The sequence below is a fragment of the Melanerpes formicivorus genome, unplaced genomic scaffold (genome assembly GCF_026170545.1).
Source record: "Melanerpes formicivorus ecotype bairdi unplaced genomic scaffold, bMelFor1.0.p_v2 SCAF_2, whole genome shotgun sequence".
Lineage (NCBI taxonomy): Eukaryota > Metazoa > Chordata > Aves > Piciformes > Picidae > Melanerpes > Melanerpes formicivorus.
The window spans coordinates 44,482,132-44,505,811 of NW_027142354.1; the positions used below are offsets into that span (position 1 = coordinate 44,482,132).

The window sequence follows — 23,680 nt, forward strand, 5'->3', positions numbered from 1 at the left end:
CTTCAGTATGAGGATGATAATGCACTGGAATAGGCTTCCCAAGGAGGCAGTTCTTTGGATTGCTTGGATGGTGGGACAGAATTTTTTGGAAGAAGGCCTCTTGTATAAGCATAAATGCCACATTCCAAACACTAGGTCTCATTAAATTAATTCTAATACAAGACAAGGAGAATTGTGACTACAGAAATGAAAATCACATTAACTAGCACAGGCTGCTTTTCTCTATTATAGTGTCAAATTCAATCCTTAGTGTGAAAACAAAGCAAAACATAGTTTTAGTTAAATGTTTGTTGAATAAGAAATATTTTCCTTTTGTAGGCTCTTTAGAAACAACTAAGAATTAGCTCTGTCAAACACTGAATTAGAAGTGAATTCAGTTTAAAGTATGTGAACCATATATTCTTTGCAATTTCCTGAAAAGACATTACAAAACTAATGCCATGAAGAATCTCTGCTTTGCAGACTGGCTGATGCACCTGAATACTTTTGGTAAGTGGCTGCACATGTTTTGAAAACGTTCTAGTAATACCTAAAAACCATCCAAAGTACCTTTCAACCAGCAAATTTCATATTCAGCACATCTGTGTTCCTACAAGGCTTGCAGTAATAATCAGATTGGTTAACTATATGTATGTTGGTGTTTTTGAAGACAGATTTTAATGCTTTCATCGATCTGAGGCAGATAAACTTAATTGTGCATGAAATCTTATTTATTTTGGGACGAAAGGGAATTGAGTCTTGGTAGAGAAACTTACCTTCCAGGGAGAAAAAAGGCTTTAGACTTCACTTTTTTTAAGGCATGTTCAGCATACTTAAAAATTCATGATTGTGGTCAGCATTTACTTGTCAGATATGGAGTTTGGGCTGTTGGTGCAGCTTGAATACAGGACAATAATTAGAGAGATTACTGAATGATACTGCAGCTACAAGGAGAGTGTATTAGTGTATTTTGTTTTATGAACCTGTTTTTCCAAGTGACTTTTACTGGCTAGTAATGATTACTTCAAAGAGTTGTATATAAATACACACAGTAGAAACTCATTAATTTTCAGTCATTTTTGAAATGCGCATGAGGAATAGCTGAATTCTGCAAATCTGTGCTGTTGTCCCATGCTGTACTCATTGGAGATGGTTTCAAATTTCCTGATAAATTATTTTACCTCGCAAAGTGAGGATTAGCCAAGTTCTGCACAGATAAGTAGACTTATCCATAGACTTACCTGATATTTGGAATTCTTGGGAAGTATGGATGAGTCTCCCTATATAAAGAAATAACATTGAAAAGCATTTCTATTCTTTATTTTAAAGAATCTAATTACCTGCTATGTCAAAATTTCCTGTTGCATTATAGCTTTAAGATCAGAGCCATTTGAAGCACCGATGTGCCCATCTGTCTGGTGGGGTACTTTTTTAAAAATTAATATTAGTGCAGTCTAAATGGAGTCCTGGAAACATGGAGCAATTTGTATTTCCTTCTTATCACTCAAAACTCAATTTCTAAATGGAACAGTTCCTAATTCTCTAGCCTTGATTATTGGAAATTATTCCAGTGGCCTCATGGAAGTTTTTTGCAATACTGAATATCGAAACATTTTAGATGGCTAAGTGACATTCTTTCACCTCTGCAAAACAGAGGGGGAAATTTGCTTGTTCAGGCCAGAATTACTAAGAACTATATTAGTTCTGAAAATCCAACTGGAAGACTGAGGGATTCTGTCAAGATATTCACAGTATCACAGTATAACTTAGGTTGGAAAGGACCTCGAGGATCATCGAGTCCAACCCATCAACACAGACCCCATGACTAGACCATGGCACCAAGTGCCATGTCCAGTCTCCTCTTGAACACCTCCAGGGACGATGACTCAACCACCTCCCTGGGCAATCCATTCCAATGATGAATGACTCGCTTGGTGAAGAATTTCCTCCTCACTTCGAGTCTAAACCTCCCCTGGCGCAGCTTGAGACCGTGTCCCCTTGTTCTGGTGCTGAAAGTATTCTGAAAGTATAGAGTCACCCTGGAAGATATTTATAGGAAATAAGGTAACTACATTTATTTTATGCATAAGAATTGCTATTTTCAAACAAAAGTTATTCTACCTACATAAATTCAGTGGCAGATTGCTACAGGTTTTTCTTTGGGGGACTTACCTAGGTCTTAGGCTTAGAGATTTCTGTGTTAAGGAATCTCTCTTCTCCAGGTCTTGTAATATATAAATGTAACCACCAGTTCTAAACTGCAGACAGCTCTGCAAGCTATTCTTAAGGTTGTGGGAGGGTTGTTGTTGTCGTCCCTTCTATATATATATATATATATATATACACACATATATATGTATATACAAAATAGAATAGAATTAACCAGGTTGGAAAAGACCTTCAAGATCATTGATTCCAACCTCTACTCCAACACTATCTAATCAACTAAACCATGGCACCAAGCGCCCCATCCAGTCTCTTCCCAAACACCTCCAGTGATGGTGACTCCACCACCAACCTGGGCAGCCCATTCCAATCATTCTTTCTATGAAGAACTTTTTCCTAACATCTAGCCTAAACCTACCCTGATGCAACTTGAGACTGTCCCCTCTTGTTCTGGTGCTGGTTTTATCTCTCTCTCTCTCTCTCTCTCTCTCTCTCTCTCTCTCTCTCTCTCTCTCTCTCTATATATATATATATATATATATACACACATATATATGTATTTGAGTTTGTGACCATGCTATTACACTACTTAAAAAAAAAAATAAAAATGGAGTTGAGACTAGACTTGTAGCTTGACAGTGAAATTGAATAATTGCTAAAAAAATGAACTGAAGGAACAAGGGTTCATGCAGGCTGCTTTGTCCTTGATGATATTTTTATAACAATGAGGAATGGGACTTACAGCTGAAGTAACTAAGTATCTCGTTTATTTATTTGGATCAATACCTTATGCAAAAAATCAAGCAAGGAAGTGTAGAAGTTGTGTTTGCACATCAGATCTTGACTAAAACTTAATTTTCAGTCAGAATTGTGGACTCAGACAGTCTTTTTAAATTGCTGAGGCTCATTTTCTGTTGCTCCTCTGTTGTTAACTCTTAGCATGCTTGCTCAGTCTGGTGGTTGTCATTCTTTTAGCTTGCCCTTTAGGAAATGGGGATGAAACAGGGGTTAGCCTAGTGACCTAAATGGAAAACCTTTGCGTTCCTGGTAGCTGAAATAATAATAATAAATGATGGTATCATTAATGGTATTAGAATTGAAACCAGTTTGGTGGTTAATACACAGATTCTTGTTTTGTTTGCCTTTTCATCCAATTGCATACGATAGAGCAAATACTTTCCTCTTCCTCTTTTAAATTCTAGATGATTGTATATGTACAACACTCTTGTCCACAGAAAGCTGGCTGTATGGTTCAGAGAGCAGCTTTTCCTAGAGACAATTACTAATGCAGAAGGTATTCTTGCTGCCTAATATATGATATTCAGATATAGTCTTCTGTGCCACCTGGTATTCTGTGCTACTGGAAAGGCAGAACTAGGGCTGTCTAGAATCAATCACTTCTGTCTCCATGGCATCTTTACAGTAGTGCTCTAAGAGATGTCACTCTGTTTTGTGCCACTTACAAAATACTAAAACACATACTTTTTAATCTGGTCTTTCTTTTTGGGTAGGATACTCTGGTTCTGGAGAGTGTGAGAGGTCCCAGGTTTGTAAGAAGGCATTTACTTCTGAGTTATCTGGAGTTCTTTTGTCAATACCTGAGTGCTACTATATTACATGGCCATGGACTGAGCTCAGAGGTCTGGTATCTGTGGGAGTTAGTTGGCAGCCCCAGCCTCAACCACCGCTTGTGCCCAATTTACTTTTGAAGAGTAACGTGTACATACCACTGCAAATGGCATCAAGGATGAGATTGCTCTTCTGTCCTTTACCTTTTGCTTTTTTTGTTTTAATAATTCATAGAGGATTTCATGCAAGGTAGAAATTACTGAAGTAACTTGAACAACTGATTGAAGTGATAATGGTATAGGGGTCATTCACCTGTAGGTCGTTTGGTGTCTTGTTATTGACCAAAACTTACAATCTGATGGCTCTTAATGTGTATGAAAAGATGTCAGATATCTTTCCAGTTCTGTTTCCTGGTAAATTAGGTTAAAACTGTTTATAGTTTATTGATTTCAGTTCAGGATAATAAAGCATTTATAGTATTTGTTTTCAGTGTCCTTCCTGCTCTGAGAAGTAGAGAGATAGGAGACTGTTTTTCCTCTAAGGCACAACACCTACTTAGAGGTGTGCACACTGCCTCTAAGGCACAACAACCTACTGAAGCTGAGGGAGGCTTTGAATACCAGAGAACCTCACTGTTTGTGGTTTCCATTATTAGGACCTTGGCTTCCTCCTCTCTGTAGTCTTTTTAGTGCAGGGAAGCTACTGCTAGGTTCTGCTTAGCCATCGCTTCATCAGGTTAAACAAGCCCAGTTCAGATTACGTGCTCCAGTTTCTTGAGACATTGGCATCCTTCCCTGGACTCATGCCAATTCACGGACATCTCTGTTGTGTTGGGAGATGGGGGGAGAACTCGGTGCAATAGTGTTGCCATCTGTAAAGTACTGCTAAAATTAATAGTAGGAAGAAATCACTTACCCAGGTAGAAAATACAGTGTTGGAACAAAGTGCATTTTAAGGATTGTTGGTTATTACTGTAGAGAATTATAGTATCACAATGCAATTTTTGTTCAGCTGTGTTATTTCTTTTTGCTCTCTCTAAATAACATCTTGTCCTTAGTTGAAGAATCAACTAATTGTTAGAGCTGTAGTTCTGTAGTTACTTCTCTGAAAGCAAACCTATAAACTTTATCAATTGCAGTATCTTTAGAGGATAAATAATTTTAACAACACTTTAAAAATACTTTAAATTCTGTATACTGTATATGTAAAAATAGGATGTCTGTGCAATACAGATACAATAGATGCTTAGTTTAAATCAAATATCCTCATTGAAGTTACAAATTATATTTTGCAAGGGTCAATGGTGCAGTTGAATGTGGCAGGTAAAGCAATGTTTGGTTTAAATTTGTTTTAAATCTTCCTTGCCAGCTTCCTGTAGGTTTGATCTCTGTCCATATCAAAAAGTACTGATGCTTTTGCCTGGAAAGTTTGACCATGGCAGTTGAAGAATGTGGACACCTCTGTTCTGGCTACACAGCAATCTAGGCACCAGATGGCAAAATTGTGGGGGCTGGCTTGAATGCATAGAGCTTAGTCAAGAAGAAATTAGACATTGCAGCTTAGTTACTGTTCTTTTTGTGAAATGGCAATGGAAAGAAAGGACAAAATGGATTTTGTAAAGATTCCTTGCAGTTCCAAGACTGTTTTTTAAGTGTTTACATCCCTGTTGCTGTTCTTGCCACACATTGTGAACAGGAGATAGCTCTATGTATTTCTCATGCAGTAGCTAAGTAGCTGAGAATATCTTCTTGTGAGCTTCCATCTTCTGTGCTGGTACAGTTTAAGACCGTGCTGTCTCCAGGTGCCTTCAGGAATCTCCTGCTAGTGTTGGATGAATATCATATGCAGGATTGAGAATAGTGGCAGCTGAGGAGCCTGGATGGACTTGCCTCTGACAGCTCAGCTACCTAAGCAGTGGCTGCTGAGTGACACAGATGAAACCTCTTATCCACCATCAAATACCTGACTTTCTTTGGCCATATCCACAGAGAAAGGACAGTAAGCAAAATGATGCTGTCCTAGAAGTCTGCAGAAGGTAGTTGCAGTGTGAGAGTACATATTGGATTGCCTATACTATCCTAAATTACTACATACTGTCTTGAAGTATGTGACCTTTTCTCTAGGCTGATTTTCCTCCACAATGATGAGGCCTTTTTCTTCATGATTTGGAGATAGAACAGAGAATTGTAGTCATGTCTGCAGAGTGACTGTAAAATATTACGAGATATTTGCAGGTTCTTGTAGTCTTGGCCTGGTTTGTTTCCTAGAAGCCCATTTTTCCTGCCCAAGCTTCTTAAAAAGATTTACATTAATCAAGTTAAGGCAGTTCTCTCCCTGCCAACCTCTTGCTCCATGGACGCTGTGTCTGTGTTCCTTAATACACTGGAAATTCACTTCAGAGGTTCTGAGTTACTGCTGGTCATGTTCTGTAATAGCTATGTTAGTTTTCCCAGTTAGCAATTAATTTTCCTGCATCTGGAATAAAAATTATAGAATCATAGAATCACTAAGGCTGGAAAAAAACACCTTTAATATCATTGCCTCCCTGGGCAGCCTCTTCCAACATCTCACAACTCTCTCAGTAAAGAATTTTTTCCTAACATCCAATCTAAACGTCCCCTGGCACAAGTTGAATTCATTTCCTCTCATCCCTTTTCTAGTTACTTGGGAGAAGAGACCAATACCAGCCTCACTCCAGCCTCCTTTCAGGAAGTTGTGAAGTTCAGCAAGATCTACCCTCAGCCTCCTCTTTTCCAGATTAAACAACCCCAGTTGCCTCAGTTGCTCCTCATACACCATGGCCTCCATAATCCCTCATCAGCCTCATTGCTCTTCTAAATTTGGACAGTCTGTTTGGTGTATTAAAGCAACCTCATTTCACACTGAAAAAGCTTTGGCTTTTTTGTGTTCTTTTGTCTTTTTTTCTCTCCATATCCTGAATTTTCCTTTTAGCTCCTCTGCATATTGAACTGAAAAATAGATGTATTTATTATGGCATGTGAAATAGCTATTTCAGAACAGTTTTGATGACTGATTCAAGTTTAAGTACTAGAAGATACACAGTGCTTATAGGCATTCTGTGCTGTGCTTTATTGCAGGGAAAAACAGCTTTTCCCTCCTTTTCTTGTTTTTTAATTTCCTTTCAGTAAATAAAAGGAAGTATGTTCAGACTAAGGGCAGTCAAAATTCTAAACACAACAACAAAATCAAACACTGTGCCAAATATTTATATCACATATGTATTTTTATCTACTTAAACATACATATTTTCATTTCAAGACTATCTTCTGAGATTTCTGTACTCCAGGAACTCCTTACAAATCCCAGAACTGTTTAAATCTATTATGAAAATAACATCCCATTAAGAAAATAACATGCCATCGAGAAATGATGAAAAGCCCAGGAGCTAGGGGACAGCTTTCTAACAGTCTTAGTCTCACATCATTCACTTACTGCTAAGGATTAACCCCTTATTCTCCTCTGAGTGTTGGGCAGTGAAGGCTGATATATGTGAGCACAGCCTCTTCTCTGTACTAGCAGGCTTCAGAATCACAGCTGACCAGTTGATACTGAATTTCTTAAACACACTTTGTGTCAGCTGAGAAAGCTGATAGACAAACTCAGATACAAATTCCTAAACATTATCAAATGTGTCTTCTGTTTTGTGAACCTCATGAGCTGGGGATCACCAGCAAATTGGAAACTGTACCAGGAAAATTTTCATGATAGCTAAGCTAGTGTCTGAGGCAGGGTGTGGCACATATGAACCGACCAATTCTTCATTTTCATTTCATCTGCTGCAAACTGCATACTTTTCACCCACTGAGAGCAACATGAAAAATAGCAGGCTTCACAAACACGTGACAGTTGCCAGAGCAGGGAAAAAAACAGTGGCCTTTAAGGCTCCATCAGACAAAACTGATTTAGTGCCTTGATTAGATCACATGCCATATTTGTATGTTATTTCTTGAAAAGCTATTTTAAACTCACTCACATATTACCTGCATCCTAAATATTTCCACAGCTGGTCATCAAAAGATATGGCAAGTATCATGTTGATTCCCATTGCAGATGTTACAGCAGCAATTAGAAGACTGCATCACACTGACTCAGAAAGATGGCCATGTTTTGTAAAAACATGTGACACATATAAAGATTTTAACTACTTTTTCAGAGAAGGGCTTATAAACCAGCCCAAAAAAACTACTGAGCAGAACACTACGAGTTATAGAAGTGAAGCTGAAATGATAGCTGCTTTTCTTCCTAGATGCACAGAGGTAAAAGAGTAGAAAGAGTGTGAAGGAGAAGTAAAGAAAGTAACAGTAAAAATTTTTGTCTATCCTGGATTATCTCCGTTGTGGGAAATTTTCAAGATTTTCCTTTTGGAGGGTGTTTTTCCTTTACATATACTTATTTGGCTTCAGGAAAGCCATGAGAGCTAAATTCATATTGCCTCTACTTTGCAGAAAAAGTTAAACACCAAAAGGCTCAGCATCGCCCTTGGAATCACACAATGAGTCTGCTGAACACTGGGAACCCATGTTCCAGTTCTTGCTTTCCTGCTCACAAGTATAACTGTGATCTACATATGTGTATCATTCTATGGAGTCAGATAAAAGAAACAAATCAAATCACCATAGAACAACACAAGCCAACTTCTCAATTAATATAATGACTTGAAATTAGTATAGCTGAACAAGCTCACAAAAGGGATTTAAAGATCAGATATGAACTGGCCACTTCAAAAGACTGAGTTTGCTAAGAGTAATTGCTTAAAGAGCAGTATTACTATTCTATTGTCTAGAAGGAACAAACAATACTATTATCTACTACTAAAATGCTATCAATTTTTACAGGTGGAACAATTTATCATTGCATAATTAATACAATGCTGTTAAGCATGCTTTAACGATTCTGTAGAAGAGTTTCCTAATGCTAGAGAATACTTTAGAATCAGGAAATAACTGCTTAAATACTTTTTATTAGGTCTTTGATCAAATTGATCAACATTTATAGAAGTGAGGTAGATCTAAGTGTCCATGCAATGAATGACAACTTCCTTTATTGAACTGACCGTTGGTGAGGGTCTTTTTTTCTTCCTAATCCTGGGGTAGAATGCTGTCTTTCATTGAAGTTAATGGGATTTTTAGCCTTACTAGCAATGGAGCCTAGGCAGCAATCTGGTTGGAGCACAAATGGTGCTCTAGACATTCTCGCAGGTTTTTTGTTTGTTTGTTTGTTTGTTTTTTCATTCAGGGACACTTAGTCACTAGTTTATGTTTTTAATAAGCATTTTCCAGTGTTCTGTCCTCTTGTAAGGCTCCTCTGTCTTCTCATTTTCTCAAAAACCTGTATTTATCCTCCTAGTTTCAGGTATGAATTTGAATTCAGACTTCTTCTCTCACACCCAGGCTAATCCATCAGCCGTCTCAGAGAACTCCTGGGCACTGTGCTGCCATACTACACTCAGGAGTTTCCATTTTAAACTTATGCTTGTGCTATAAAGTAGGAGAAATGTAACTGACATGAAAGGACTTGTATGGTTCTTGCACTCAAGTAGGTCCAATGCCAAGAATTTTAAGACAGTTCCTTCCCAATTCTTATGTTCAAACATTCTTTAATTCTACATCTGTTGGGCACTTTCATTCTTGCTGGCAATAGCAGAAGCCGTACCACTGGGTAAAAGATCAGCCAGAAAAAAACCTTTAGGAATGCACCATTCAGTTCTTGTTTACCCTTAATAGACTCTTAAATGGAAACTTTGATAGAATCTGAGTTCAAGCAGAGCTCCTATATACACCTCATCAGAGGATGCTACTATAGGATCAGCAGCGAAAGAGGTTTCCCAGTGCTTTTCAAACCTCTACAAGACTATTCTCAGAACTCACCAATGTAGTAATCATGCAGACACGTATGAGTTTAGGTATTTATCATATCTGTCAAGAACACCACCTGCTATTGACTCTAAATTTACATCATTTGCTCTCATTCTGTCCAAGAAATATTCCCCTTCTTTCTTTAAAAGCTTCCACAGAATCTCTCTCACTTCAATTTAATACTGTCAACTTTCACATGGAAAAAAAATGAAAGGGAAAAAAAAGGGAAAAAAGAGTCCTTTTGTTGGCGTAAACTATTAACCTTCCTCTTTGAGAGTTCTCTGCCTTTCTAAATAGAGAGATTTGATCAGAAGTAAAAACTTTCCAAAGTGATCCTTTGTTTTAAAGGTTCAGGGTAAGCTAAGAAAAAAACAAAAGGAAAAATGAAAATGTAAACAGAAGAAAACAGAACATCATGTTAAGGCACACAAAATGGATGACCTCAAATCTCAACAGCTTCCATAAAAGTACTTTCAGAAACATTTTAAATTCTAGGATGCCTCAGACTCCTCATAATGTAGTAAAAAGGTTGCAGTATAAGCCTCTCAGCTAAAAACAACAAACAAGGTGCTGTTCCATCTTGTGAAAATTTTCCTGGTACAGTTTCCAATTCGCTAGTAATCCCCAGCTCATGAGGTTCACAAAACAGAAGACACCTTTGATAATGTTTAGGAATTTGTGTCTGAGTTTGTCTATCAGCTTTTTCAGCTGACACAAAGTGCGTTTAAGAAACTCAGTATCAACTGGTCAGCTATGATTCTGAAGCCTGCTAGTACAGAGAAGAGGCTGGTCTCACATGTATCAGCCTTCACTGCCCAACACTCAGAGGAGAATAAGGGGTTAATCCTCAGCAGTAAGTGAATGATGTGAGACTAAGACTGTTAGAAAGCTGTCCCCTAGCTCCTGGGCTTTTCATCATTTCTCGATGGCATGTTATTTTCTTAATGGGATGTTATTTTCATAATAGATTTAAACAGTTCTGGGATTTGTACGGAGTTCCTGGAGTACAGAAATCTCAGAAGATAGTCTTGAAATGAAAATATGTATGTTTAAGTAGATAAAAATACATATGTGATATAAATATTTGGCACAGTGTTTGATTTTGTTGTTGTGTTTAGAATTTTGACTGCCCTTAGTCTGAACATACTTCCTTTTATTTACTGAAAGGAAATTAAAAAACAAGAAAAGGAGGGAAAAGCTGGTTTTCCCTGCAATAAAGCACAGCACAGAATGCCTATAAGCACTGTGTATCTTCTAGTACTTAAACTTGAATCAGTCATCAAAACTGTTCTGAAATAGCTATTTCACATGCCATAATAAATACGTCTATTTTTCAGTTCAATATGCAGAGGAGCTAAAAGGAAAATTCAGGATATGGAGAGAAAAAAAGACAAAAGAACACACAAAAGCCAAAGCTTTTTCAGTGTGAAATGAGGTTGCTTTAATACACCAAACAGACTGTCCAAATTTAGAAGAGCAACGAGGCTGATGAGGGATTATGGAGGCCATGGTGTATGAGGAGCAACTGGGGTTGTTTAATCTGGAAAAGAGGAGGCTGAGGGTAGATCTTGCTGAACTTCACAACTTCCTGAAAGGCGGCTGGAGTGAGGCTGGTATTGGTCTCTTCTCCCAAGTAACTAGAAAAGGGATGAGAGGAAATGAATTCAGGTTGTGCCAGGGGACATTTAGATTGGATGTTAGGAAAAAATTCTTTACTGAGAGAGTTGTGAGATGTTGGAAGAGGCTCCCCAGGGAGGTGGTGGAGTTGCCATCCCTGGGGGTGTTCAAGAAGCTGTAGATGTGGTGATTCAAGATATGGTTTAGTGCTTATGGAGGTTGGATTATGGTTGGACTCAATGATATTAAAGGTGTTTTTTCCCAACCTTAGTGATTCTATGATTCTATAATTTTTTGTCCCAGATCAAAACCAGCATACTTGTCATCAACATTATTTCATCTAACACTGTGTGTATACTGTGATAGTGTTTCATTTAAAAGTGCAATTTATTAAAACTGCAAGATTTTATTTAAAAAGCGGAGGTGATCCAGAAGTAGAGATGTACTTTTTCACTAATATTAAAATCATCCAAAAATACAGTAGTTAAATAACCTTCTTACTTATTCCCTGAAAATGTATACTCTGATACAGCTGAAATATTGAATTTTCTCATTTCAAAAATAGTCTTTGCATAAAGTAATGAACAGCATTTGAATCTCTAAATCACAAGCTTATTTCCAATTGTTGATGATGAAAAGAAGTACAGGCTTTTAGTAGATTTGCTTTTTAATGAATGGCCTGGTACATAGTGTACTCCTGGTTTTTATTAGCCTTTTTCTTTAAAGACTGTTTCTAATATTGTATGCACTGTTGTAATGTTTTGAGGTAGTTGTGCTAGGATATTTAGGGGCACAAAGCAAATGTGAAGTACTTTATTTTCTCTGGAAATTCCAAGTGATCACTGCATTCTGTCTGTTGAGAGGGGCAGATCTAATGGCTATGTAGGCTGTAAGAGAGTGTAAGGGATCATTAGAAATGCAAGAAACAAGCACACAACTTAAGTAATATCAGTGTAAAAATCAACTTAGCCATTAGAATTCTTCTTGAGTCCTCCCTCCAAACCTCCTATTGATTTGAATTTGCTAACAAAAAGTGTCATAATTTTTTTAAATCCTAAAAAAAAAAAAGGTTTTCACTTTTCAGTTCCCCAGCTTTTTCTTCTTTCTCCCCTCTCTCTCTTCTTCTATCTCTCCCTTCTCCCTCCCATCTGTCTTTAGGACATACAGTGATTTAATGCCCTTGGACCACCCCACAGTTAGCACTTACAATCTTGTCAGCACTGTTGTAGTGATCAGATAAAATGGCTGCTGAACATGAACATAAGAATTTATCTGCTGAGTGAAGAGTGCGTCCAAACTTCATTAGACTCATGGAACTCAGTGTACATGCCATGTGTGTCTATGTCATCAGCAAATGTATCCTATTTATTGCTTTAGATTCACTCTCTGTGTTAGACCTGGATCAGCTGAGCCTATACACCTTTGAAACTCTATCAACACTTTTACAGGTCATAAAGATCTTATTCAGAAAGTGAGATGGGAAACTATTAGTGCTTCATGGATAATTGAAATAATGAAAAACAGATGAAATCAGTTGTTAGTGGTTGTAATACTCTGTAGTGTAAGTTGGTCAATATGAGCAGTCTTAGTGAAATCCTGTGAAACAAAAGACATTATTAAATCAGCTACTGTTTAGGTCGATTACTCAAAATAAACCATTTATAGAGTGCCCTTGAGACAGGCAAGTCAGAGAGTATAAGGAATTTTGAACTCAAATTGAATCTCACCATTTTTCTTGCTTAACCAAAGTTACCACATTTCACCTTTCCAGGAATACATTACATAAAGATTTGACTACCTAAGAGGGAAGGCAGTTAGCATTGAATTGAAATAGTATTTCATCTATTTTAGTATGAGAAAAATGTGAAACAAGTTTTCTAAGAGTGTGTTACAACTTAGTTTGGTCATATTTTAAACTGTGTAGCATGGTATGTCTGCATTTTAAGAGCAGGTTGTTGAGGATGCTGTGGAACTGCTTATTGCCCGTTTTGTTCCTAGAAATGCTCAAAAAAAAGCGGAGATGAGGATAAGAGCAGAACCTATGAGAATGGGTTTTTTTTGCATTTAGGCGGATGTTTAATATTAATAGGAAAATCAGAAAAAAAAAGTACTAGGAAAATCAGGAAAAACAAGTTAAAGTACTGCAGTAAATATGCACATGTCATTGAGTGAAAGCACCAGTAAGAATGTTTTCCAAATTATCCAGAATGTTTCAAGCATTTCTTAAAATTTAGTGAAGTTAAAGACATTTTTGAACAGCTTAGTGTTATGAAGATCAATTTATTCACCAAATTGTTATGACATCTGATTTATTTAACAAGGTTTTCCTTACAAAAGATTGAAGTAAACCTTCTGGGACCTACTGTTCCTATTTCTAGATCTATTTGCTGTGATAGTCTATTGGACTTGCATGGTGTTGACAGGGCAGATGTTGAGTCTTGCATTCTGCACATGAGCATGACTTAGGAGTATGTCTTGGCATTATCAATAGTAGAATGTTGGTTTGCTGTTTCCTTTTATTTCAGTATTTGTAGGGTGACTGCATAAAACTCTACACCCCCCATGTTTATTGAGGGAGGAATTTAGAAGAATCTTGTCTGCCTGAGAAGATGCTTTAAAGACACAAATATCATGGAAATACTCAGAAGCTTTATCTGAGTCATAGTAAATCCTTCTTTTAACCATAGTAACAAGGAATTAAATATTCTTGCAGAAACAATAGAAATCAAGGCAACCAGCTTAACGTTTGGCAGTCATAAAAACAAAAAGCTGTTTGTTTTTCTGAACTGACAGACAATACCTTCATATAGAATAATAGGCTTTTGTATTGAACAGGAGTGTGAAGACATCCAGAGAGTAATTGGCAGGTTTTGCTCAATACTTTACTGTGTATATCTGTTTAGTTGTTTTATAATTGTGATATATTAGTATTTGAATTTGATGAGATAGGATTGAACTGGGATCAAAGAGGCCAGGTATTGTTAATCTAAACTATCGTCTATCTCCTCAAACTTCAACCAACTGTGCCATCAGTGTCAATGTGCTTTACAGTTAATGTGTTGTACAGCTTAAGAAATATTACAGGGCTAAGGAATTGAGCAGGATAATTAAGATATACCAGGTGTTCAGTGAGGTGCAAAACAGGAATGTGTACATAGTCTTCCTTTCTCTTTAAAATTCTAAAACTAACCCTGCCAGTTTTAAGTGCTGAATGTCTTCTGATTTTGATTTTTCTGTGTGCATTGTTTTGTGGGTTGTGGTTTTTTTAGCCACTGAAATGTACCATCATAATTAAAAATAGGGAAAAAAGGAGAAAAAAATAAGCATGTTTACACTTTTTTATCACTCAACAGATTGTGGAGTACCTGTGGGTGGCTTAAAGCTGCTGTTTCTACTGGTTACCTAACTTTCTTCTTTAAAATACAGAAAGAAAGGGGAAAGAAAACTAAAAGCCCAAATCCACAAGTCTAATGTGAAGCCAGGAAACCTTTTCTCAAGTTCACTAGCTCCTCTGGCCAAGTGCATCTATTCTCTGTTAAGGACATAATCTATTTCAGGCAAAACCCAATGATTTAGGCAATACTTATGCCAGTGTTTATGGCCTCTTCTCCTTCAGGTGCAACCTACAACAATGAAAGACATGACTGACTTCTCTGGTTGTGTCAGCTTTCACTGGAGTTTATTGCTGGCATAAGTGTCTGAAGGATTCATAGTCCTTAATTGCTTTGGTAGTTTTAAGTAAAGACTTTGGCCTCGGCCTGAGTGTAGATGGTGTGCAGGCACCATTCCTGTTCTTCTGAGTGGGCTTTTGCATAGACACCTGAACTGAGAGGGGACAGCGGGAAAGAAAACATCTTCAAATGTCCCATCCAAATTTGTCAAAATTGGTTTTTCACCTCCTTAGCCATGTATAGAAGAACAGTCTTTTTTCCAATTTTTGCTTGTTAGCAAATCTAATTTTTATGTGGGAAGATTTCATTTCCAGCAAAAGGTTTTGTCATGAGGATTTCTCAGGTCTAGTACAGACCTGGGCATAAGAAGCCATGAGAGAAAGACTCGCCTACAAATACCAGCTCAAAATAATTAGTACCCCAGTGGTTAGGGTGTTCATACTTAGTGTCTTTCTTGCTTTATACAGTATCTTTCGTTTTGCAGCTTATGCATGATAACTGTGCATATATTAAAGTATATGTGCCAGAGTAAGAGCGTTCTAATTAAGAAGACTGTATGAATCTGCCTCTTTCTGGTCCAGTGAGCAAGATATTTACACAGTTTTAAAGAATTCCAACTCCTGAGATGGATAAACTGGTCATCTGGAGGGATCTAGTCATGGCACTTGATGCACAAGAGCAGCCAATTCGCTAAGATTGTGTAGAGAATCATAAAAATGCAGAAATGTCAAGGATGGAAAGGACCTATGGAGATAGCTGGTTCAACTTTTTGTTGAGAGTGGAGACTTGGATTATGTTATCCAGAGGCAATAAAATCAGTTGCTGCAACTTGTGAACTCCTTGTTAAAGGATAATGTACAAGTTTGAGCTATGTTAATGCTGAATAGGAATCATCTCTATGCAACACTCCTGCATGCTTCATTCTTAATTGCACACTGCAGGAAGAACGGAAATCATTAAAGCTGGTTTGAATCTGCTTTTCATGTAATGTTGTATAACAGGAACAAATATTATGCTGTCAGTTCCGTGTTGTTATCAGTGCTTATTCAAAAATCAAAAGATAAGTTTTTGTTTCATCATTATTTTTGTTTTTACACTCTTCAATGAGATGGTAATTTAGATAGAATGCAATGCTCTTACAACATTTGGTTCCCCTGTGCCCAGCCATTCAGGTTAATTATTTGAATTTCTAAGGGTGCATCATGTGGGTCTTCTTTTTCTCCTCAATCTGTGCCACATTGTTTTTTAAGAGTCGGAGGGAGTAGAATAAAGCAAAACGTGGCAGCAACATTGCTCATTCTTTTCTTAACCTTTCCTGTTTCTAGGTGAGACTGACCCCAGATATAAGAGTGACTTGTCCAAAAACGTCCTGCCTAGCTCAGAGTAATGGATATAAAAGATAGAAGGCATCGTTCTCTGACAAGGGGCCGGTGTGGGAAGGAATGTCGCTATACAAGTTCTTCGCTGGACAGTGAAGACTGCAGAGTACCAACTCAGAAGTCTTACAGCTCAAGTGAGACACTGAAGGCATATGATCATGACACTAGGATGCACTATGGAAACCGAGTTTCGGACCTGGTTCACAGGGAGTCTGATGAGTTTCCAAGACAAGGTATGTTTAAAGCCACAGCTGGTTTATTTATCCATAATCTTTGGTAGACAATCCCCATTTCTCATTAAGGTAGATCAGTAGATATGGAGCTTGAATGAAAGCTTTTTTTCAACTTACTTTTTAATGAAAGCATATTTCTTTGTGTTCCATCTCCTAGGTTCATTTTATAAATACTAATGGCATATACTGAAGTACTCTTATGGTAAACCCACATATGTATATTCATCAGGTGCATTGGAATTCCTTTCCTATTCTCAACTGCTGTGTAACTGAAAGGTGGGAATGGGGATACTATTTCCTCTGGCTTCATTTTGTCACTGCTTGCCCTTACCTCATAAAAACTGGTAGGAGGAAACCCATGTAATTGCTTTTTTATCTAGTGCATTATCACAGCATTGAGATCCTAGAACTAATATTGGAAATAACTTGCCTGTGTGATCATGGAAACAAGGTGATGAAATCTCTTCTTTTATAAAACATTCTTTGCTTCCAGTACCTGTTTTGTCCAATGAATTAAAGAATGGGTGATGGAACAGGCTGCCCAGGGGGGGCTTGTGAATTCTCCATCTCTGGAGATATTCAAAACCCACCTGGATGCATTCCTGTGTGGTCTGGTATAGGTGATCCTGCTCTGGTAGGGTGTTTGGACTAGGTCATCTTTCAAGGTCCCTTCCAACCCCTAACATTCTATATTCTGTGAATGAGCAATCCAAATGTTTTTTGTTAAAAAAAACTATGATGATAACTTTGCCATGTACACATGCATAGTTTTACTCTCATTCACGTATTTGCTTGTCTCAGTAAACATTAAGTCTGTGTGTTGAAACCATTAGTGTGCATTGCTTCATGGTAATAGTGTTTAATCAGCTGATTGACTTCATGTCATGGTTTAACCCCAGCCAGCAACAAAGCACCACACAGCCACTTGCTCACTCCTCCCGACTCCCACTGGGATAAAGAAGAGAGTCAAGGGAAAAAAAAGCAAAACTTATGGGTTGAGATAAGAACAGCTTAATAACTAAAATGGCGTAAAATAATAACAATAATAACAGCCAAAATAAAATATCATAATAGTAATGAGAACAATGCTTCTACAGCAGTTTGCATCACTCCCCAGCGAGGTCCCTCCAGTTTCTATACTAAGCATGGTGTCCTATGGTATGGAATATCCCTTTGGCTAGTTTGGGTCAGCTCTCCTGGCCATGCTTCTAGCCTCTTGAGCACCTCCTTGATGGCAGAGCATGGGAAACAGAAAATCCTTAACTTAGGCTAAACGCTACTTAGCAACAACTGAAACAGACGCGTGCTATCAGTGCTATCATCACACTAAATCCTAACCATAGAACTAACTGTACCAGCTATGAGGAAGGACATTAACTCTGTCCAAGCCAAAATAAGGACACTTGACTGAACAGCCACTTGCTTAAATTCTCACTCAGTCAACAATTAGATATGATTTTAAAAATAAATTACTTGATTTGGTTTCAGTTGAAGAACCAGATATGGTTCACATCAAGCAGTTTTGAGGCATAAATGTATAGCCCTCTGTGCCTGTTGATGAAAGGTAAATTTTCTAGCAATCTTTACTTGTTGAAACTCTGCTGTTTTCTACATGTGCTTGTTAATGTTGTATGACAGTTCTGTGCTAAACTTTCATAATATTGTGAGTCAGGAGATGCTAAGTTATCACACCTCTCTGTGGAGATCATTCAATAAAAGGTAATTTTTTAGACTTGATATCATGTCATGCAACTCCTTTAAAGCATTGCGCCAGTAGACAGTGTCTGTCTTCACCTTTAAATCAAAACATCTATTAATTAGCATTGCTAATTAATTCCTGATCCTGATTTGCCTATTTTCTGAGGTAATGCCTATTCATGTAGTGTCTTTCTTTGCTTATAGGTATTTATTTGCCTAAAGGTAACGCTTCAAACTAAACTAAATCATGCAAGTTCCCAGAGCCACTTTCATTGTGGTTTGTTCAGTCTTTGTGTACAGGAGTCATCTAAATATTACTTTTCCCTATCTGGATGATTGATGCTTCAGCTCAAGTGCCTCATTTTAGTTTCCAGGTCATTATTCAGCATTTCATGAGGGTGTTCTTTTTCTCTTGATTACTGATTTGACAACTGTTTATCCTCCTCCTGCTCTTAATGTGTTCCTGTCTGCCCTCTTTATGAGGGGGAGTGCAAATTGTTGGTAACTGAATTGTAATGCTCAGATTTCATTCTGGTTGTTTTTTGTTTGTTTGTTTATTATTATTATTTTATCCATTACACCCCCATCCCCTGCTACTCTGTATTGTTATGTCTAGATGAATAAGGTTTATTTTAGAGAGCCAATAGTGAGGTTTTTTGCAAGTGGTATGGCTTTTGTTAAGTTTACAAAGCAAATTTCTTTAGAAAATAAGTCTGTAAGATGATTGTTTGGCAGCTCATTATATTTCCAATTGTTCAGTTCCTCTGCTAACATGAAACTTGAGACAATGCAGTAAGGAGATCAGATTAGGACTTGGTCCGCATTCTCAATTTCTACATTAATACTATATGGATAAAAAGGTGGTTGATACAGGAGGAAATACTGTTCATTACATCCTATGCATGTGGTTTCCAGCTGCAGACATCTAGGAATTTATACATGTAAATTTATTCCAAATTTGAGTGGATGTTTTGATGGGATTAAATTCTGTAGGAAATAAACATGCTTAAAATAAATAGTCTTTAGAGAATTTTTTATTCTTCTATAACAGCTTGGCATACTTTTTTTTTTTTTTTTTTAAGCAATTTTAGATATTTCCTTCAATATTTTGTCCTTTCTGCTACTAAAGCTGCATGCATTTGACTTACTGAAAAAGCATTTGGTTTAACCATGGCAGTGGAACTGCTCAAAGCAGTCGTTTTTAGCTGCTGCCTGGTCTAACAGTTGTCTGTTTTGAAAATCTGTTGAGTGTGAGACCAATTTGTACCTTTTTGTTTATGACAGTTCAACAGTGAAATGCTAGTAACAAAAACTAGAGTCAAAGCTCAGAACTCTGAAACAAATCTTCCTGGTTTTCTTAGAATTTCATTGTCCTGTTCTGACTTACTTGTCTCATTCCTCATCAAAAAAATCACATCTCCAAAGTATAAATCCCTCTCTAAGCTAGTGTGAATAAAGCATTTGAAAGAAACAATCAATGTACGTTAAAGTTTAGCTCCCAGAGTACAACTTAAAAACTTTATCATCATTTGCATGTTTTAAAATAAGGGGGGGGGGGGGGGGGGGGGGGGGGGGTAATTGTTGACAAATGTACCTACCAAAGAAGGTTCCTCTTTGCCTAAATGCTGCTTTCTAGAATGATGTTTGGAAGACAGTGAAGGTGACATGCCTGGATAGGACCTGAAGCACCTTAGTCTGACATTACTTCTACTGTGCTTTTCCTACAATATTTACCTGCAATTTTTCTGAGTAACAGAATTCCCCTTTTATACTCTGCTTTTAACATATCAGTAATAATACCTGCACAATAGACACACAGAATAGGTTTAGGTTTTTTCTGTTGAACTTATTTTCCAATCGTCTTCAGAACAGGTGTTCAGATTGACTAAAATGACAGGTCCAGTACATAACTGAGCTAATTAATTTGTCTTTGGTTTTACCTGTACTGGATACTTGTAAGATCTGAAACAGGCAGTCTTTATGTGGACCTGAGAAAGCATTGCTACATTTACAAGATTTATTTAATGCTCTATTTTCAAATAATTAGAATTTTTTGTACTTTCAACTAGGATATTTCAAAAGCTTAACAATAGTGCTGACACCTCTGTATATTTGGAATATTTTACAGTCTTATGGTAGTACTTGAGTTTCTCTCCATGCAATGCATTTTTCCAACAAAGAGAACTAATTATCAATCTTCTCCCCCCTTAGCCCCAAGAAAATAACTTCATTGTGATTCCTCTGCTGGTACAGCATGGTGAAGGTAAATGTACTTTAAGACAAAACCTAAGGATTTTGGAAACCCTTTCTTTAAAGAGGCTGCTTTTGAGGGGCAATTTTGCTTTGAGTATACCTTGTAGACAAATTGGGCCTAGAAGAGCACTCTGCTAAGTTGTTAGAGTTTTAAACAGGGTTTTGAATGGGTGTTTGCAAACCTTGCTATTCCAGAGTTCTTCACTTGGCATTCATAGCTCATGGGTTTTGTGCTTCTCCCTGAGCCAAATGCCAGGCTTCAGCTGATGCAAAATTTATTAGCCAATAGTTACAGTGAGTTGACTGCTTTCTCATTCTCAGGTCACATCTAGTTTAGCAGTAAATCTCTGCTGTGGAATGTTAGAACAGCTAGAGTATATGACTGAAGTTACCAAAAATAAGTCTAAAAAATATAATCAAAGTGAAACCAGACCAAACAGCCTTCTGAAATACTTAGGGTTTTTTTTTATTATCATGGCTGAATTCCTTGTATGTGTCACAGCATCTCTTCTTGTATGGCAAGATAATTTCACTAAAGAGCAACACCCAATACCTTTCTGGATGTCAGCTCATATTCCATTTTATTAGTCTTTTTTTACTTAAAAACATGCACTTTTTGTATCATGTTTAACACTAGAGGCATGTTAACAGGAGTTTGAAAAAGCTAGTGACAATGATTATAATAAATCCTTTATAATGTCCCTTAAGGTTGTCCAGGATTTTTATTAACTTCAAATAGAAAATCAAGTTATTGCAGTGGAATTCTCAGAGAGGGGCACTTGGGAAGTATAATACACTTGGTTTTCTTTCACGTGATATTGTGCTACTATGCTATACTACTCACATCTTTTGGGTATTAAATACTGCATCTTTTCTCCGAATATACTGAATAGATTCCTTGAAGAAAAAAAGAGGACTCTAAAACTATAAGAACAACAGCAACACAATACAAAATCCAAATGAGACTAAACAAAACCAACAATCAAACAAACACAACCACAGAAAAACAACACAGCAAGAACAAGAAACCAATCCCATCTTTGGGAAAATAAGGAATGGATTGGACATTTGTATATTTTTTGACTGTGTGGAAGATGGCTTAAACAGTGGAGTGTATGCACTGCTCCAATGTACACTCAGGTTTCAGCTTAAATGCATGGGGAACAAGTTTTAGGTGTTTTTTCTCTAATTGTCTTTTACACCTTCCTGCTCCACCCTGACCCCCGCCCATGTTCTTTTGAATTACCTTACTGTTGTTGGGGGCTAAATTCTAGGCTCAATGGACAGCTGGTTGGTCTGTGGTGATTATGACTATGTTTATATTTGTTTTCCTGCTCCTGTTTGTTCTCCTAATACCTCAATGGATTATGTGATTTTGAGAAGCTTTTCAAATATTGTGATTGGACTCAAATGCACAGTTTACTTAATAAGAAGAACATAAGGAGACTTTGAAACAAACAAATAAACCAAACCACCACCCAAACCTCATTATCTTCCTTAGAGAATCATGGATGAATTGGAGTTGAGTCAAAGTCCTGATGAAAATTCAGCTAAAGCCTATAAATGGGAATCCAAATTAGTAGAAAAGAAAACAAGAAGCAAGTATAATTGGATAAGCAGGGTCCAGCACTTTTTTGTTTGTTCTTCTTGGGTTTTATTATTTCTCTCTGCATTCAGAGTTTAAGGTCAGAAAGACTACCAGTTATCTTGTTTGGCCTTCTACCCAGTTGCTCATTAACATTCATCATATTATTTCTCCATTGATTCCAATAATCTGTCCTTGAATACAGCACATTCTGGAGTCTTGAAAACATCAACAGGCAGAAAATCCATCGTTTCCACTGATAGGCAGCATCTGTAGGAGGTCAGCCTCCATCTTAAAAGCAGATGCCAGCTTCTCCTTGGATTTTGGAAACTGAGTTAGCCATTGTTGTTAGCCATTAGGTCTAGTGATGCCCTTTTCTGTTTTATTGGAATGCCCATAATACCCAACTTTTTTTTTCTTTATAGTTCACTCAGTGTCTTTTCCATGGGTTCTGTCTAGCTAGGTAGAGCTCTTCAAGCATCTGCATGCATAGTAGCATCTTCTGTCATGAATTACTATTTGTTGCTCATTTCCAAACCCAAATGAAGGAAAAAGTACCATAGCAATGGCGTATTTGCCTCAGTGATGTGGATAAAAACACGTTGAAGGGACAGTGACATGTATAAAGACAGGTCTTTCACATTACTTTCATGTCAGTAAATCCAAATTTCAGGTGAGATTTTTCTGGTAGCTGTTCCTGTTGGACTACTGGTCCTTTAAGGTTCCTAAATTTTTCTAGGCTGGATAGCTGACGAGACAAAATAGCATGGAGATATTTTTGTATATTGCAATTTTTTAATACAAGTGCTTAGCTGGAAGTGTCTTACAGTGAATGTAAAAGTACATGTCTGTGAATGCAGAGCATATTGGAAACAGAGATTTACTGTCCCAAAGTGTAATGCTTACTCAGCCATCTGATGAGATTTGAGCACTGAACAGTTTGAGAGGGATGCATAAAGCTGTTTTATTACAAGATGCTGTTATGAATTGTAGCAGCTTTCCTTATGGTATAATGCTGTTGCCAAACAAGCTGCAGGAATATAAGTGGTTTTATTTGTAATTACTTGCTTACATTTCCTTGGAATATTTGGGTTATAGCTTTTTGTGATTCCTACTCCTCTGCTGGTGGCAGTCCATACTTCCTCTTGAAATCCAAATGAAAAGGTACCTTTTAAAACTGTCTGTAGAAAAGCCTCTCTGAGGAATGCTGTTTCTTATACCCTGTGTAGAATGGGTTGCAGATGTTTGCGTGTGTGTGTGATAGAACCATGTTAAAATGGGCACGAAAAGCTTATACAGGAAAAGTTAAAAAAAAAGTTCTCTGTTCTTAATGCAGAGAAAAGTTGAGATTTTGTTGTAGCTGATTTCAAGCAGGACCAGAGAAAGGAGAGAGGAAAGGAGAGAAATGTTATAGAAGGCCTACTAGGCTATTTTCTAAACTTTGGTCAAAACCTGGGTGCTACAAACAGGATTTGACACTTGAAGTGTTCTTGACATAACACTTCTGTGCTTGTTGTCTTCCTTATGATTCTGTTCTCTGGGCTGTGTAACTGCCATTGTGTTTGATGATGCTGGCTAGCTCTGCTTTCCTTACAGCAATCAAATGTTTCCACAATTGTTGCTTCCACAAAGTACAGTACTTGTTGAAATAGAC

At 37.3% G+C, this 23,680-nt stretch overlaps 1 protein-coding gene across 14 annotated transcripts in view; it reads left to right on the top strand.

The window, feature by feature from the left end:
* Positions 1-23,680, top strand: part of TENM2 (teneurin transmembrane protein 2) — a 686,412-nt gene that overhangs the window by 137,427 nt on the left and 525,305 nt on the right. For all 14 annotated transcript variants that reach the window (XM_068158288.1, XM_068158315.1, XM_068158323.1 and 11 more), the window contains one exon: positions 16,204-16,490. In XM_068158288.1, the coding sequence (XP_068014389.1) occupies positions 16,265-16,490 (226 nt within the window). In that variant the 5' untranslated portion in view covers positions 16,204-16,264. The remainder of the gene's footprint in view (positions 1-16,203; positions 16,491-23,680) is intronic.